Below are 19,165 nucleotides of genomic sequence, written 5' to 3' on the forward strand. Positions count from 1 at the left end.
TATACTGACATTTATGGCCGTCACTTGTATGGTATTATCAAACAGGCACTATACAAAAGCAAAGGTGGCCTGTGACCATCAGAGGTAATGTGCCAGGCTATTCATTGATACAGTGCTCCCGTCATTGACCAAAATTAGATAAGGGACATTTCACGTTACGGATTAATTATCATGATGTGTCTAATACTCATTTACAGGTTGAGTCTCCCATATCCAAATATTACAGAATATTTTTAGCATGACTGAAATAGTAAAACCTTTACTTTCTGATGGTTCAATGTGCACAAACTTAGTTTAAGGCATAAAATTATTAAAATATAGTAACCTTCAGGCTGTGTGTATAGGGTGTATATGAAACATAAATTAATTTCATGTATGTACAGAAACTTTTTGATGAACAAAATTATTAAAAACATTGTATAAAATGATCTGCAGGCCTTCTGTATAAGGTGTATATAAAATATAAATGTGTTTAGATTTGGGTCCCATTCCCAAGATATCTCATTATGGTATGCAAATATTCCAATCTACGGAATATTCCGATATCCAAAATACCCCTGGTCCCAAGCATTTTGGATATGGGAGACTCAACCTGTATCACGATAGCAGATCTATTATCATGTTTCTGTATGTCTAATCATTCTTATTGTTTCTTAGATACAAGATATATTTATGCTACTTGCAACATTTCAACACTCCCTGAATATTTTATTATTATTTTTATAGAACCAATACTTTGGGTTATTCCTCAACCAGTTACTACACTTTGTGGGCCTGTAACCTTTTTTTCTTTTATATACTGTATTAATTAATTGATACCATGCGCCTTCTATATTACACCAGCTTCAGGTCAATGACCAGAACTGGTGTTATAGCGAAGGTGGTGCTATAAAGAGGGGGACAGGTAACAGAATTAATCATTTTTAGGTACTGGAGTGACACGGGAATCACCTGCAGGCAGCTGAACTGTACGAGGAGTTTTATATAAGCTGATAGTTACCAGTCATTAGCACTTTAACCAGCAGCAGCAAACCCTAAACATAAAGCCATGACCCTAAATGGTGTCTCTCTTTCTACCACCTTTCAGCTTGTACTTACAAGAGCCAAATATGTCGGCTGGTGATAAATTATGAACACGGATTCTCCATCACAACTCCGGCCCCGGATGGTACTTTTACTAAAATATTAGCACAATACCCGTATGAGAAACTAAAAATGTCCTCCGACGATGGTGTTAAAATGCTGTTCTTAGATTTTGGAGGCAAAGAAGGAGACATTGTGAGTATATACAGCGGAAATAGATACTTGCCTGAGAACCACATTTTCTTATTATTCATTTATTTTATGACAGTGAATTACCACAATATGCCCCGTAGCCTATGACCCTCTTTGCTTGTTGTGCTGTGTCTTGCGTCCATCATCCGTTATGAGTCTCTCGGTCGCAGTGACAATGGTGCTTTCACAGCGTCGGCACTCAGGAGGCAGAACGCGTCGTGGCGTGGATAATGAGGACAATGAGACGTCATCTATGGACATGGGTGCTAAGATACCACTGAACGTACAATTCCAGCCTCTCCTCTCAAACGGATGGCTCATGCCGATGGCATGTTACGGTTTATGCCAACAGCAACACGGCGCAGTGAGAGTAGCAGAAGAGGTGTTGCCACATGTGACGCAGACTATATTGTACATCAGTGGTTCCAAAACTTTCTCAGTTCGAGGCACCCTTAGGGTCTCCATCATTTTTTCAATGCACCCCTAAGCCAAAATAAATAGCAGTCCCTTTTTTTTAAGTAGTTGTGTCAAAATAACGTAATAAGTATTTAAAAAAGAAAGAGAAAAACTGTGCTAATCTTACCCATTGCCCCCTCGGTGTCTCTCCATTTGCCTTCTTAGTGTCTCTCCATTTGACCAGCTCCATCTATCTCCCTTTGACCCCTTCCATGTCTCTCCATTTGCCCCCTCTTTGACCCCTATGTCTCCATCTCTCTCCCTCTGAACCCTCCATGTCTCTCTCCCTTTGCCCTCTCCATCTCTTCTTTGCCCCTCCATGTCTCTTCCTTTGCAACCTCCATGCCTCTCCCAATGCCTGTCCATGTTCCCTCCTTACTTACCTTTAGTTGTATTGCCAGTGCCATTCTTCAGCATCGCTCCTCAGATCAGACACCTCCCGTCTGATCTCCCATAATGCACTGCGTTATAAGACCCCATTCAGCAACAGACAGCCTCAGGATTCACTGCCTCTTGCATCATAGTGACAGCTCACCCCCCGCTCATCCCACACACACCCCCGCACCGCTCCACTTCGTGCCGCCATTCCCTCTCCCACATGTGCAAAAAAAACATGTTGAATATGTTGGAGAATGATAGAACCAGCACCTAACATCTCTCTCTCTCTCATTTCTCCGCAGCAATTGGATCTTCAGTGCTGCCCGAAGCCCATCGTCTTCATCATCCATTCCTTCCTCTCAGCCAAGATTACAAGACTCGGACTAGTGGCATGAGATCGCCCACAGACAGACAGGGTTTACGCCAGCTACAGCATGCTGTATGAGAGTTCCATGTGAGAGGGTTCATTCAGGGGATTCTCCATAAAGAGATGGCTGCACAGGAGAATCCCTGGAAGCAAAAACTAAAAGAGGGTACGAGAGATCTGTGATCGGCCGCACTTCACGTCCGACAGAAGCACAGCACTATAACGGTTTATAATAATCACTTGGGATGGGAATAACCCAATACTCAGATTTCAGGTCTGAACTCTAATCTTTCGTTTATGATTTCAAAGTTGGATTAAAGAAGGAAAACTGTCTGTATCGGGCAATGTTAGAAGCAGCCATTTTTTGGGCTGAACCTATATTCATGGGAATGCAGCTAGTGTATGTAATAGGAACCAGTCACATCATAAGGCTCGAAACACAATGTCAGTGCTGCATTGTCATCCATGCTGCCCACAAAATGGCTGCCTACACTGTGTTCAAGAGATAATGGGTGAGATACCACTCCAAGTGCTTCCTGGCCATGGCTGGGTTTGATTTTTGATTTCTTTTTTGGTGTTGTTTTTGAGAAAATACAGGGACACAATTTGCCCAACGTAACATTTATATTTCTACCTGATGGCTTATTCAGTAACAGAGCAGATAATACAAATCTACACTAGACACTAATCGGCAGTAGCATATTGCTTCCATGGTAAATGTATGAAAAAGCAGAAGACACTTAGTGAGGCAGCCATTTTGTCAGCTGAACCAATTTTAATGAGAATGAGGCCTACTCATGCACTAGGAACCAGAGGCTGAACTGGGGTAGGCTACGTCATGACCAGCATTCATTACATCACCGGTCCTTCAGAATGGATTGTCAGGACTATTATTTCTTCTCACAAGCTGACATTCTCCACTTTGTGTAGGTGACAACTGATCCTCTGGTGAGAAGCTAATTCTAACCTTGGGATCATTGATGATGCTGATGCTCCTGATATAGAGGGGAAAAAACACGTAATACAGACAAACATAGCAAAAAAAAAAACTATATAATGTAAAAGAAACGGAGACACTGTTGGTAATCTTCTGGTGCGCAGTATGAAATGTCTGGTGGAGTTGATTGAAGTTTGCTCATAGAAAAAAAAGGTTATTTGTTTATTACGAAGCCCAAACATTCCCAGCTAGAAGTCCTGTGGTAACACCTGGGGTCCCATTTTTTTTACTCCATATTCAGTAAACAAACGCCATCAGGAGCTGGTGGAGTGGGATTGCCAAGATATTAGCACTCGTCAACAGGATGGTGACACCGAATTGGATGCCACGTGCAAATCAGGTGCCTTTCAATACACCTGCTATTTACCATTTATATTGGCAATGTAACCCCTCACTACCACTGATCGGGTCAAACAATGATGCTCCCTGCTTCAGTTCATCTGGTGGCTGGGAGGTAAGAGGCTCCTTCCCAGTAGAACCCCCACCCCAATTGTCTTTCTAATGGGCAGGAGGTTCGCGGAGGCAAAACTGCAATTTTACGGGTTCTACATTATGCAAAAAGTCCTGACCTAGAGTTTTACTACCTGATTATGATTTTTAGTTGTAGATAGTAAGGCCTATCTTACACGTTTTTTGTCTGGCCGGAAAAAAAAAAACTGTTGTGTAATCAATCCTTAACACTGAAACCGTGGACGGCAGCCGTCCTAGTCAATTGTGAAAACGGCTATAATACGGTGACCGTGCAGTGTACAACGTTCGTGTCGTTTTCGTGCAGTGTGGAAGCCCTAATCTATTATTAACTTCCACTAAAGTTTAGCAACGGTAAAAAAACGTCCAATCTTTTGCAGGACAGACAAAACCGTTGTGTGAGAAATAGCCCTTAATGTGCTTTGCATGCATAAAAGTGCAATTGTGCAGCCAGAAAAACAACAGCACAGCTACAGTATACATTTCATAATGAAAATTAATACCGAACTGGCTGCGTAGTTCTGCGGCTGTCACATTGGGGAGAGCATTGGAGCCAAAACATCAGTGGCGGCCACTTCCACGTGCCCCAACCTTCAAAAAGCCTCACTCAGACCTCACAGACCAAAGTAGATGACTATATTCACCATTTTATATATTAACCATGGAGGTTCATTTACTAAAGTGCAGGTTTACTGAAGTGGTGTTGCCTATAGCAAGCAATTCATTTCTAGCTATAATTTCCTGGAATGCACAAAATAAATGTTAGCCATAATCTGATTGGTTGCTATGGGTAACAGCTCCACTGTTGTAAACCTGCACCTCCCATGGCCGCCCGTCACACCTTCAGCCATCTAAACTCTTTCCTGCTATATACTACAAGAATACGGGTGTGTGGTTTCAGATTACCTCCAGCTATAGTACACTCCCCTCCCCTCATCTAATATAGCCTTGTTGGGGGGTCTGAGACCAAGGACCAACAGTACAGCCGCATAAGAGTCTGGACAAGTCTGAATTGACTCAGACACCACCGGTTGGTTACCGGCATAGTTAAGCGAGCCACTCTTAAAACGCATGGGGCCCATTCAGGTCAGATAGTTGGGTGAAGGGGTAATCAATAGACGACGGTCATTATGCAGAGTCACGCACAACCTGTCCACATCTGCGATGTCTTTCAACACTGCGCATGCATTCGAGGCGGCCTACTCAGTCACACGGATATCTCTCCACTTGTGGCTAAATAGGTGTTTTCGCAGGCAGAAGTGAGCCCATGGGCATATTAATAAAAATTTCAGGATATTCAGAGGGGACCATAAGCTGATTTCAAATGGATTTTTTTGCACCAAGTTGGGAGCTGGTGCAAATGCAGGTGGATAACTATGCCGGTTACTTTTCACAAGGCGATATATAGGGACAGGGAGGCCCCATCGGTGTGTAAGACTCTAAATACAAGCAGAAATCCACATCTGTTTTTAAGCATCCAACCTCAACATGAAGTCCCAACGTGCTTTTTTTGTTTGTTTGTTTTTTCAGTAATTCTACTTTAAGATTTCATAACAGGGACAGAAATAAAATAGCAAATTGTATTTTTACAGAATTTTTTTTTTTTTACTTTGACCTCAATCATTACATACATACATAGTTTTTGGGGGTGTTTTTTTCCTTGCAGTCTTAACACTACTGGTACAGTTGAAACTGTAATCTTTAATATTTTTAACTGTTTCGACCGTATTTCTTTCATTGCTCTGCCATGATAATTATTACAGACAGACTGATTTATAAAGAAAAATTTCAAGGGTTACGTTGGTCTTAAAGAAAAATAGCATGCAACATTTTTTTTTATTTTTATTTTTTTAAGCCAGCTGTTCTTTGATATTAACAATGCTCATTTGATTCTCTATCAAGCGACCTTTATGCCTACATAAAATATTGGTACTTTAATTCATTAAAAGAGAAATAAAAGTAATAATTATTTTAGTTTATTTTAATCCTTTAAATTAAAATCTTTTTATTGGATTACAAAATTGTAATTTTATTGATAAAACACTTTTCTTTCTGACAATTATTGTAAATAAAAAAATGAATCATTGAAATCCGTATCTTGATCTATTCACATTTCTATACCTAGATCATAAGAGATGGAAACGGTACTAATGTGTGACAGAGAGGTCTTGGAATATGTCCAGCACAGAGGTTCTCAAACTCTGCCATTACAGTCCATGTTTTAAGGATAGCCATGCTTGAGGACAGGTGACTTATACCCCTTTTACACCGGAGCTAAAACCCAGGTTATTAAAGGGTTAACCCGAGCAGCTCCCTGGTGTAAAAGGGGTGAGGGTTGGATCGCCGGGTCAAGTGACCCAGCAATCCAACCCATGTAACTAGCAGGGTTTAACACGGGCGTAGCCAGTGAAACTCTGCTGTGAGAACAGCGCACTCCGGGTCACGATGACCTGGAGTGCGCTGCAAGCCGGCCGATTGGTCCGGCTTCAGTGGCGCTTGGAGATGACGTCATCTCCAAGCGTCCACTTTCACGCCGGGTCTATGCAGACCCGACTGCGGTGTGAGCGGCAGTGACTCGGGATAAATTCCGGGTCTGATCCGGATAGGAACTCTGTTCCAACTCGGGTCAGGACCCTGAATTTTGGTGGAAAAGGGGTATTAATTAGTACCTTAGTCAATTAGATTTATCCATTGGGACTCAAATATGGATATCCTCAAAACCTGGACTGTAATGGCGAAGTTTGGAACCCCTCTAGTCCAGCACAACTCCGAGTAAATTTACTCAAGTGCAGATTTACAAAGGTAGAACAACCAATTAAATTCTAGCTATAATTATCTAGAATGTAACAGGCATCTGATTGGCTGCTTTGGTCAAGGCCTCCACTTTGTTACCACTACAGCTTTGATAGTTCTCTGCATCAATGTTCAAAATAGATTAGTCCAGTGGTCTCCAACCTAATTGGGATGGGAGCTACTTGAGAAACATGAGACGTCTTGAAGAGCCACATTTTATTTTTGAAACCTAAAATCTGGCTAATAACCAAATACATCACTGTATTAATAAGTGCATTGTTGTTTTTCTATGAAAAGTGTAATTATTAGCCAGATTTTAGTTTTCAAAAATAAAATGTGGAGAGCCGTCAGAGGGGAGCAGGGGGCCGCTGGATGGTTTGTGCAGGCGGGACAGTGGATGGCCAGGTCCCACACTCCCTCCAAACTTAACGCGGACAGCGGCGAGGCTGCTGCCAGTGTCCGTCATGCACTGCCGCAGCGCCACATATAACATATGCCCCATCAGTGACTGCGCAGAGCAAAAAAAATAAAAATAGTGGGTCCAAGGGACCCCTCACTTTCATCTGCGGGGAAAATGTTCACCTATGCTGGTCCCTGATGCTTTTGCCAGCGCAAGACTAGTGCCCAGTGGCAGCCACACTGGAACTGCTCTCGAGCCAGCCCTGCGCGACAGGGACACTGCAGGGCCAGTTACATGCGGAGAGGTAGCGGTCCCCAATCATCAGCGGCAGCCCGCAATATCATCCTAGTGGCTGCGGGATGTAGGAGGCAGTGCCAGTGGAGGGGGGTTTTATTATGTGATGACATCCAAATCCATCCACTGGAAGACCCAGAACAGGCTCCCCAGGTCAAAGTTCTGCCCAGCGGAACCCTAACTCCCCATAAACGTAGCCAGGATACAACTGGACCACCTCGCCTTGGTTTCATCCCAATCTGTGCTGTGGTGTCTAAATGCATGACGGGACAGACAGACAGACAAATGCATTTTATATACAAGATTAAAACATTTATTTTAGGTTTTTTTTTTTTTTTTTTAAAGTGTAGTCCTCACAGGTGGTTATTGCAGCAGGAATATAATTATTATCCAGGCTGTCAGGCAGAACATTGAGTGTCTGTAAAGAACATCCAGAGAAGAGACCCTAAGATGTTTTTCCACCTAGTTAGGGGCGGTTTAATCAGAGTAAAAAGAAAAAGGTGCACATCTATCCATCATGCGCTTGCTCTGTGAGCTAGGACTAGTCTACTGCTAGATCACATCGACCATGAGAGGAGATGGGTAAAGAAGAGTCAGATGGCAGTGCAATGGAGATGGTTATTTGCATATAGACTGGAGCTTACCATTCTCTCTGCCTTTCCAATCTGGTACTGGCTCCTGATAGTACCACTAACTTCCAAAGCGGAGTGATTCCCATAGCAACCATGGCAGCGGTTCTCAACGCCAGTCCTCAAGAAATACCAACAGGTCATGATTTTAGGATTTCTTTTATCATGACCAGGTGAGTTTATTTTGCTGGATGAATAATTATTGCACCTTTTTCCACAGACAGAAATCCTGAAAACATGGCTCATTAGGGGCACTTGAGGATATGAGAACTCCCGGCCTATACTGACAAAATGCATTTGTGGACTTTCTACTGCAGCTCTGTTGAACAGTCCCTTGCAGAGCTGAACTCGCTTTGGGCATGCTCAGAAAATGAGCGCATGCAATTGTGGCTGTGCCGAGCTATATGCCCTGGGCACATTGACCCTTACAACCGAAGAGGCAGAGCTGGGGTGAGAAGATGCACTCTCACATAGGCAAAGTCCATGCAGTTGCGACCCATACACAAACTTGTGTTGCAAATCCCACTTACTGCGCTTACTGTATACAGCACAGAGGGTGGCGAGTTGTGGGCGATAGGCAGAGCTAGAAACCCAAGTCTGCCCAGCAGAAACCAATAATATTAGCTGGAGCTGGGCAGACCTGTGCCTCCAATGCAGAGCCCCTCTCCTGCATGCCACAGCTTACAGTGCTAGTTGCTGGATTAGCGCTGGGATCTGCAGGAAGGTTACAGGTGCCGCAGAGCTAGAGTGGGACACATGACGGTTTAACAATGGAATTCTCTAATTTTTGGGGGGAAATTGGTAAAATTATACCAGGTCTTAAAAAACAGAGATTTCCCCAGTGCCAGCGGCCTCCTGCACTGTGAAGTCACACGGCCACTAACTAATGACTAGAAGCCCACATTGCCTAATTAGTAGTATATAGCACTTGTACTGGAAGCTTATTACACAAAGCGGCACATCCTTCTACAATATGATAGAGCCTGGCAATGCCAGGCTTTGTACACACACGGCACTGAGACTCCAATGTGCGTATGAATAATAGATTTGATCCACGTTAGTCTTTTATACAGCACCTTCATCATGAATCCTGAGACTACACAGAATGGGACCATATAAATTCAGCTGAAATGAGATACAACACACAAAGAGTATCAGGACAACAGGCAATAAAAGCTTCAGGATTAAAATTTGCCGCTGTCTAACGTAACACTGGGTATTGAAATGAGCACTCCAGACAGGCAGGTATTTTTGGTAAAGCAGTGGCATTACCAATAGCAACAAACACTTCCTCATAGTATACGTGAGCTTAGGCCTGCACACATACAGGCACATAAAATATAAACAAACAATAAAGTCTCAGCAGTCATTGTGCTAATCAGTCAGCAGTGGCTTGCAGCCACAAGTTAGGCATGCTCTCCCAGCACAGCCCTTGGACCCTCCAGGTCCTGGCACCCTAATGCTAACCACCACCCCCAGCCTATCGCCTGGCTAGCTTATCCAGCACCAGGAGCAATGAGTTTTAAACCCTTCCTGTGCTGCAGACTTCCTAGCTCTGGGCCTCCTGTAAAACCCAGAATTCTATATTTCCAGTTTGAGCTGTGCAGCCCAGAAAACCCGGAATTCCAACCTTCTATTGTAGATGCAGAATGTGCCAATCTGTCCCTTGGAGGGAGCGGATCCCACCAGAATGTGGGCGATTCAGGTGAGAGACAGTCCCACTCACCACACTAAGTACTTGGATAACACCATATTCTCAAATTGCTGTATGACCCACAATTCTCTTAAAATATAAAAACTCCACTTTTGGACAGGTTTTTTTTTTTTAGATCTAAAATGTTACTTCGAAAAAAACCTAACACCTGCCTTATATGTAACTAATTTAATATACATTCTAAGATGCGTGTATCCTATTTGCCTACACTCCCAGAAGTTGCGGGAGGCTCACGATTTTCAGGTAGCCCTCCGCACCTCCGGAATAGTCAGATCTCTCGCATCCCGCCCACTTATTAGTGACGTGGGCAGGATGGGGAGCTTTTACGGGTCCGTAGGAAGGGGAGGAGCTAAATGACGCAAATCACATCATTTAGGCCTGCCCCCTACTCGTGGTCCCACGTATTGCGGCCTTTTCCCCATAAATAGGCAGGACCGAATGACATTTACAGTCTGACACAGCCCTCCAAAGCTGTAAGCGGCATCTCCTCTCCAGGCTGCTCCCCTAGAGGAGTTTTGAAAAGTTGGTAAGTATGGCGTGTATATAGCAAATTACAGTCCTGAAGCTCCAATTGTTTGCAAAGCCCATGTAGAAACTGCCCATGAAATACAGCAGGAGCTTCTAGGCAGGTACATGCTAAATATAATCTAGTCCAGGGGTTCCCAACCACGGTCCTCAAGGCACACCAACAGTCCAGGTTTTGGAGATAGCCATACTTGAGCACAAGTAACTTAATTAGTACCCAAGCTATTTTGATTTAACCATCTGTGTACAAGCATGGATATCACTACAACCAGGACTGTGTGCCTTGAGGACCGAGGTTGGGAATCACTGATCTAGTCAATACCGTATCTAGAAATTCAAACAGCATAGTGCCCTAGTTAGATTTGTAGTATTTTTATTTTTTTTAAATGTATACGTTTTTGATACATCTCGGATAAGAGATGTATCTATCAATGTCTCAAAAAGCAATGGAAGAGAGAGACTAGGGTGCAAATTTACTAAGAAACGTAATCGTCGACATCACCAGTGTTCAAAAACCCAAATTTACTAATAAGCGTATTTGACTATCTACGTTCGATCGTAATACTCAGTGATTTCTGTCGTGTGCGAGATCAAATTACCCCAATACTATCTACTGACAAATCAAAGCATGAATCAGCAGAGAGTCTGCAATTCAATATGATCTGTGCAGGTTTTGGTGTTTAAACAAAAGTAATGTTTAATCTTTTATGTCATTCTTTATGCTTTTTTGGGGGGGACCCCATGTACTTTAACCAGCCCAAGACCTATGAACCCAGTTTGGTAGTGGAAAAAAATCAGGGGAAAACTCAATGTGGAGTCTACACCTATTTTCCAGTAACCAGCCGGGGTTCAGTATAGCAGGGAGTCACAGCATGGATTATAGTATAGCATGGAGATGGCATGGACTATAGTATAGCATGGAGATGGCATGGACTATAGTATAGCATGGAGATGGCATGGACTATAGAATAGCATGGAGATGGCATGAACTATAGTATAGCATGGAGATGGCATGGACTATAGAATAGCATGGAGATGGCATGGACTATAGAATAGCAGGGAGATGGCATGGACTATAGAATAGCAGGGAGTCACAGCATGGACTATAGTATAGCATGGAGATGGCATGGACTATAGTATAGCATGGAGATGGCATGGACTATAGAATAGCAGGGAGATGGCATGAACTATAGTATAGCATGGAGATGGCATGGACTATAGAATAGCATGGAGATGGCATGGACTATAGAATAGCAGGGAGATGGCATGGACTATAGAATAGCAGGGAGTCACAGCATGGACTATAGTATAGCATGGAGATGGCATGGACTATAGTATAGCATGGAGATGGCATGGACTATAGTATAGCAGGGAGTCACAGCATGGACTATAGTATAGCAGGGAGTCACAGCATGGACTATAGTATAGCATGGAGATGGCATGGACTATAGTATAGCATGGAGATGGCATGGACTATAGTATAGCATGGAGATGGCATGGACTATAGTATAGCAGGGAGACAGCAGTGATTAACGCCTTGGAGGCTGCCAGTGACACTGCAGGGCACTTCCTGGTCACATGACACATCCAAGGTGTTAATCAGTGCTCAAGGCACACCCCCATACTCATGCCTCTATTAGCTCTCTTTCTGTGCAGCTTACTGCCCGTTATGTGGCCCCGCCCCAGCTCCGCAAGCAGTGTCTGACTTTACAGAAGCAAGGCTGAGCTGTTGCTGCCTCATCTCCCTGCAGTCCCAGGGACCTCCACAAAGCTGGTGAGTGCCAACTATAAAAATTATTACAATAAACAAAGAAAATGTTTCCAAAGTTCTAAAAATAAATTAGAATAATACAAAAAATATTTATATCAAATGTCAGGAGTATGACAGGGAGGCTCTGTACAGGCTTCCGCTTCAACAAATGTGCATGATTTAGTCTCTTTAAAAAAACAAGTGTAAAGTGACTTAAGTACTGCTCCTGCTGCTTTACTGCATTTACATCAATGTGTTTTTAGTACAGTTACCAATCGGAAACAGTCACCATTAGCAGCTGCGCACTCATCACTATCAACTTTTACACTTATAACGGTGTCAGAGCAGCAGACTCTAGCCAGGCCTCTTCGGGAAGCTGCGTTTGAGACTTTACCGTGGCCAGGTTGGTCTCTATATGCGATGCCTCGCCCACATCATGGCCTTACTCTACTTCCATAGCAACTGCATGCCATGGCCACGACCGGCATAGAGATGAATCGCGCAGCGCCTGCAGCTGACGTGCATATAATCGCTGCGTCACTGCACTTTGGGAACCTCTGGTCTGTGCATCATTTTTATAGGACGATAACTACCATAACATTACTAGAAGCACAGCTGGCTAAGAGGGAGGGTTGTTATACAAAGATAATGACCTCCAAATAAAGAGCAAACAGAGCCCCCCCTAGAAGTAACATGCCCCACACCAGTGGTTCTCAAACTCGATCCTCAAGGCACCCTAACAGTGCAGGTTTTAAGGATATCCATGCTTAAGCATAGATGACTTTGTGCACAGATGACCTAGTCAAACTGACTGAGGTACTAAGTCATCTGTGCTAAAGCATGGATATCCTTAAAACCTGCACTGTTAGGCTGCTTTGAGGACAAAGGCCCCGGATTCAGCAGTGCACATACAGTAAGTGCACTGCTGACCGCAGATTCCCCATGAACGGGAATTTGCGGAGGCGCCCGACCCGCACTGCGCATAAGGGGTCCTGCGTAATCGCACGCAGTCGGCTAGTAGACTGTCAGTGATTGACAGTCTGCTGCTGTTTGTGGGCGGGAGGAGACTGCCTACGCATTCCGAAACTGAGGTGTGCCGCCATTGGGGGCGGGCTAATGGGGTCACATAGCCGCCCGATGTTCCCACAGATTATCCGATGTTGCGTTGGACAATGCGGCTCGGATAAGTAATGGATGCAGGTGGCATGAGGCCTCCTGCTGCATTACCAGAATTGCAAGGACGGAATCGCAAAGCTGCTGGCGAGCATACATTACAGCTAGAGCCCGCGAGCATACATCACAGCTAGAGCCCGCGAGCATACATCACAGCTAGAGCCCGCGAGCATACGTCACAGCTAGAGCCTGCGAGCATACATCACAGCTAGAGCCTGCGAGCATACATCACAGCTAGAGCCCGCGAGCATACATCACAGCTAGAGCCCGCGAGCATACATCACAGCTAGAGCCCGCGAGCATACATCACAGCTATAGCCTGCGAGCATACATTACAGCTATAGCCAGCGAGCATACTTTACATCTAGAGCCTGAGAGCAGCTTTTTGCAATTCCAGCCTAAAATGAATTAGGCCCAAAGTTTGGGAAAACCTGACCTGTACGTTGGATTGTATAAGTAAAAAGTGCATGGAACACACATTACAGCAACTTACGACGACATGTTACCTCTTATGTACTATTTTCAGCACCTGTGTAAACGATACTTCAAGTGAACTACTCATGCCTCAGTAACTGGTCATATCCCATTAATACCAGTAAAGCTAAAAAACAAGAGATATGGTAAGAACTTACCTTTGTTATCTCTGTTTCTACGAAGTCCATAGGGTCCACAGGGTTGACCTTGGGGTATAGGTTGGGAACCAAATCCGGGCACCACGCAGTTAAAGCTTTTAGCTCCCAGGATGCACTGGGTCCACTCTCCCTATAACCCCACCCCCAAGCCAGAGGCACCTCAGTTTGTAAGTAGCCAAAGGCCGGAGGAGGAGAGAAAAAGAGAGAGAAAACTGGAACACTCAATAACCATACTCACCGAAATGGGAGACGGAAAACCGGTGACCAGCCACACAGCCCATATGAAGCCAGGTGCGTCAGGGCGGGCGCCCTGTGGACCCTATGGACTTCGTAGAAACAGAGATAACAAAGGTAAGTTCTTACCATATCTCTTGTTTTCTACTTCAGGGTCCATAGGGGGCCACAGGGTTGACCTTGGGGATGTCCCAAAGCAGTTCAACCAAGGGTGGGGACGCTCCTGTGCTGAGAGGAGAATCCGTCGCCAAAAAGGAAGCATCCTGAGAGGCAAAGGAAACCAATGCCTAGAACCTTAAAAAGGTGTGGACAGAAGACCACGTGGCCACCTAGTAAGGCAAAACAGCCGAGGCGCCACAGCGAGCCGCACACGAGGGTCACATGGCCCGAGAAAAAACAAGCATCAACAACAGGAAGGCCTACCCATGGGTAGGCCCCTGAGGAAGACCTACGAGGCCATCCAGCCAACATTTGGTTATAGGCCGGCCATCCTTTCCTGTGAAAACCAGAAATCTCAGACCACCAATAAGGAGTCCGATTTCCGTAAGGAACCTGAACGGATCACATAAATCCAAAGAGGCCAGACCACAGTCAATGAGGCCACACCAGCCGAGAGGACTGGGGACAGAATGGCCGTACCATAAGTTCCAGAATAATATGGAACCTGAAAACCACTAAGAAGAAACACAGGGCGAGAGCAACTCCCACCCTGACATGATGCCCTCCAGAAGAGGGAGCCACATGAGAACGCTCCCAATTCAGACACTCTCCTGGTTGATATAAACACCCTGAGAGAAAGAGAGAGCCTAAGCAATAGACCATGTAATGGCTATCACAACCAGCGGTTCCATTGACTGTCCCCGGAGGTAACGAAGAACCACTACTTACTCCCAAGGAGTCCCTAGGGAGGACAAATGGAGGCATAATCAAGAAAACACTCCAAAGGATGAACTGGATACCAGAGTGGAGCAATTCCATATCTTAACCATACTGACAGTGTAGAGATCCGCACTGTCAGGAAGACCAGGCCAAGTGTGAAACCCAAGCCAGCCGGAAGGAATGCCAGAATATCTGGAAATCCTGGACACCGGAGGATTGTATCGACAGGTACAATACCATAAGATTTATGGCTGCCACAGTTTGTGGTAGGTCCCAGCAAAAGCTGATCCATGTGCTCTAATCATTCCAACGATGACAAAGCCAGGGAAGCCGTAAGACCACTGTAAGGACACAGTCAAAGACAAACGACCCAGGTCCAAGGCAAAACCAAGGACCCTGAGACAACAGGTCCGGGCAGTGAAGCATCAGGGATTGAGTATCGATGTAGAGACTCCGAAGATCCAAGTACCCCTGACATCTGGGGCAATCAGGAGCCACCAGCAGGAAAGCATCTCCGTCTCGATTGAAAACACTTCCAAAGACCTCGAGGAAGAAGGGAGACCGGAGAACACAGGTACACAAAGTGGAAGGACCACTTCACCGACAAAGAGTCGCTGAAGGTTGCTTCAGAATCCCCAGAGCTGAACTGTAACACCATAGTGTGATAAAGTCAGAAGGCCATGAGGGTCACCTCAGGGGGGCCCCCCCTGCTCACCAGGAGATGAAACCTCTCTTGGGGAAGAGACTAGTCCCCGGGATGCACGTCGTGACGGCTGAGGACTCCCGCTTCCCAATGGAGAGCTCCTGAAATGAACGCTGCCGAGATGGTCGGGAGGAGACCCTCGGACTATGTCCGAATATGTGACATACCTGTCATTGCCACCCAACGAACAGTGTTGCTAAAAAGGAAGCCACTGTCCTGACCCTGTCGGACTGAACCTTTTCAGGTTCACCGGGAAACAAGAGTTATGCCAGAGTAAGTTAATTGACAGGGTGGAATCGACAGACGTCCAACTGCACTGAAAAGGATTCGATCCAGACACTGTCCATAGCAAAGAAAACCCTGGACGAGATGGCCATAGCCACCCGGACAGGGACCGACTTGCCTCCGGAGAGAGCATCATCGTTTGAACAGTTATCCGACAGAAAAAACTCATTCCATCTGGAGATGAGCCAATTATGGAAAGGCCTGGAATGGAACTGAGCCCATTCCACCATGCATCCCAGAGTGTAAAGACATCTGTCGACTGCGCAGACAACCATGTACTCCTAATGGAAGAGAGAAGAGATTCCGTCTTACGCCAGAAGAATTCTCAGATTCTGAGAATCCAGCAGGGATCCTAGATGAAGAATACCCAGAGAGGGATGCAGGGAGGACTTTTTCCCCGTTGATTAAACGTCTGCACCCTGAAGAAGCCACAGTCATCCTGACCTGGCCGTAAAGTACCCCGGTGATCCCGCTAAGAGCAGGAGGCCGTCCAGGTACAGGAGCATTGGGATATACTGAACAGAAGAACTGTCAGAAAATCCAAAACGCTGGTAAACCCCTGTGGGGCTGAGGACAGTCCCAAGAGGCAGAGCCCGAAAAATTGTAAGTGTTGCTGTGATACAGCAAACCTCAGCCCATGCTGAGGAAAGGTCTCTGTAAGTACCCGTAGGCACGCGTCCTGTATATCCAGTGATACCATAAAGTCCCCAGGTTCCAAACATCGTATGATGGAGCATAGGGATTTCCTCCTGAGCCCAGGTAGCTTTAGGAACTGGTTCAGGGAATTGAGACAGAGAATAGGCCAAAGAGGACCATTCAGCCACCGCACCAGAAAGAAAAAACAGAACAACCAGTCCCTCACTGAGATAGTGGGGATGGCCTAATTAGCTCCGCTTACCGCAACAACTGCATAGCTTTCTGGATCTGTAAGGCCCTTGTAAAGAGGGCGTACCCTCCTACCCACGTAGCCGCGGCAACTTGACACTAATACCGGGCGAACTGAGAAAATCGGTATCTCCCAGTTGTAGGCCTGTCCCGTCAGGCTGAAGAGATATCCGTAGGTTCAGAAGCAGGATCGGCTGGCAGTCCAGGCCTGCTCGGTACTGGATATGTCGGCCCTTGTAGATGCCGACAGTCTACGAAGAAACAGACCTTTAGGCTGACCCAGAGGACAAAAAAGACTTAACAGACTTAGTCTGAGGCCTTGTAGTGGGCATAGCTGAAAGCGGTAAACTTGTCGTTAGTAATACTGCCAATGTTACTACAATCTTGTCAAGGTCAGGACCAAACAATATCAACCCTAAAGATGGTATCTGCACCTCTGCATTCCCAGAGCGCAGCCATAGGGTATTACGGAGGATACAGTCGCAGCCGGAACTCTGAAAGTTAGGAGACTGGTATCCAATATAGGCATTTCCACCTATGACAACAGCATATATTACGTGAGCGACCAAATACATTTGAACCCCCGACGTGTTGGAGGGGAAACAACGTTACAAATGCATCAACCCAATATGCAATAGTATTAACCAACCATGCTATAGCCATGGTAGGATGGGTAACAACTCCTGAAAGCAAGTATACTGATTTCAGGCAGAGTTACCACCTACGGATCCGAAGAATCCGACCACGCAGGAATGGGAGGCGTAGTAACGTCTGTAATCAGACGAGTAACACGCCCATCCCCCCCAGGAGGGGCTCGTGATGACCCTCAGGGAATTTGGGACAGGAGGCCAAACACTGTTGTAACACCTCCTATCTGGCAACAGCCAGAGTCCCGCTATGCGATCCACCCGCTAGTCAGCAACAGGGAACCCGAAGGCACGCAATACTGAGGGTGTATGATACAGGTGCAGGTCAACATTCACTCTAACCAGAATGGACCTGCTACCAGCCCTCAGCAGGAATAATAATACCTGAAATAGGCTTACCCCCGTGTAAGAGGGAAAGAGCCCCGAACAGTACCCATTTCACGGCAGAGCCAACTGGGAAGTAACCACAGGGCGTCAACCACGCCAATTAGCGTTTCGTAGAAAACGACATCCACCCAGGGTGGCTGTTGTGGTAATCCCCTGCAAGGGGAATGACAGACTATTGTGGCACCAGGGGGAATTCATATACTGCGAAAAACCCCTGCAGGGAGCGGTAGTCTGTGTCACAGGGGAAGAGTGCAAGAAGCTGCGAGATACCCTGAGATGAAAAGGGCAGTATGGTGAAGTAACCCCAAGTGAGGTACAACAATGGGGCCCGCCCGGCGATCCGCAATTGAGAGGATCCCGAGAAAACAAACCGCCCAAGGGGGTCGTGAAAGAGGCCAGCACCAGATGACGCCACATACAGAACCCTTTATGAGTCAAATCCTCCGCACTAACACCTGCAGCACATGGCTTGCAGGATAGTAAAAATGGGTGCAGTATAACGCTCTATCTCCTGGTCAGACATATCTGACCAATCTTGGCGGAAATATTAAGCAGCACTATACTGGTCCTGACTGATGCCAAAAATTAGCTGCAGGGACCCATTTTCAGCGTATGCAACACACAGTTCCATCTAAAATATGGCAACGTGCAGCACGCAACAGTATGTGACAAACCACACAAATATTAACAAGTATATAAATGTGAGGTCTCAGAACCACCCTAAGTACAGCTGTATTAGGGCAGATAAAGAAAAGGGATAGATATACACTGACAGGTGAGAGAATAAAGTACAGACAGTCAGCACTAGCATAAGTCACATACAATGCAGATATACACATATATACATAAACATGTCATATAATATACTGCACTATTACACTGCATTCAACTGCCCAGATTCAGTGTCTGGGAAGGCTACAGCGCTGTGTACACTGACCTGATGGTGAGGTACGCAGGGGGACTGGACCAACTGCCATCCTGAGAGATTTCTGCTGCACCACAGAGATAAAATGGCCACTGGAGACCTCAGAAGAAGCGTGGCCCGCGGAGGAAGCAGCTCAGCGACGCCAGACTATGGATACTGAGCTGAGGGGAGGAGCCGCTGTAACAGGGAAGGCTGCCTCCCCTGGCCGGCTATTAACCCCCGGGACGCCGGCTCCCTGCACCGATCGTTAAGTCCCTGGTGGTCTAGTGGACACACGGGGTATGGGGGGCCCGCCGCCACTGCCGGCGCCTCCGGTCTGTCCCCTGAGACCGGAGGCACAGGACTGCATTTGAAATGCGGTGATCCGCG

The 19,165-nt window shown here is 45.9% G+C and overlaps 1 protein-coding gene across 1 annotated transcript in view; it reads left to right on the forward strand.

The window, feature by feature from the left end:
* SNTB1 (syntrophin beta 1) overlaps positions 1-5,967 on the forward strand; it is a 238,188-nt gene extending 232,221 nt beyond the window's left edge. The window contains exons 6-7 of the mRNA XM_088453124.1: positions 1,088-1,278; positions 2,412-5,967. Of these exons, the coding sequence (XP_088309250.1) occupies positions 1,088-1,278; positions 2,412-2,504 (284 nt within the window). The 3' untranslated portion in view covers positions 2,505-5,967. The remainder of the gene's footprint in view (positions 1-1,087; positions 1,279-2,411) is intronic.
* The last annotated feature ends 13,198 nt before the right edge of the window (positions 5,968-19,165 follow it).

This window comes from Taudactylus pleione, unplaced genomic scaffold (assembly GCF_031769625.1).
Source record: "Taudactylus pleione unplaced genomic scaffold, aTauple2 ptg000571l, whole genome shotgun sequence".
NCBI classification, from domain to species: domain Eukaryota; kingdom Metazoa; phylum Chordata; class Amphibia; order Anura; family Myobatrachidae; genus Taudactylus; species Taudactylus pleione.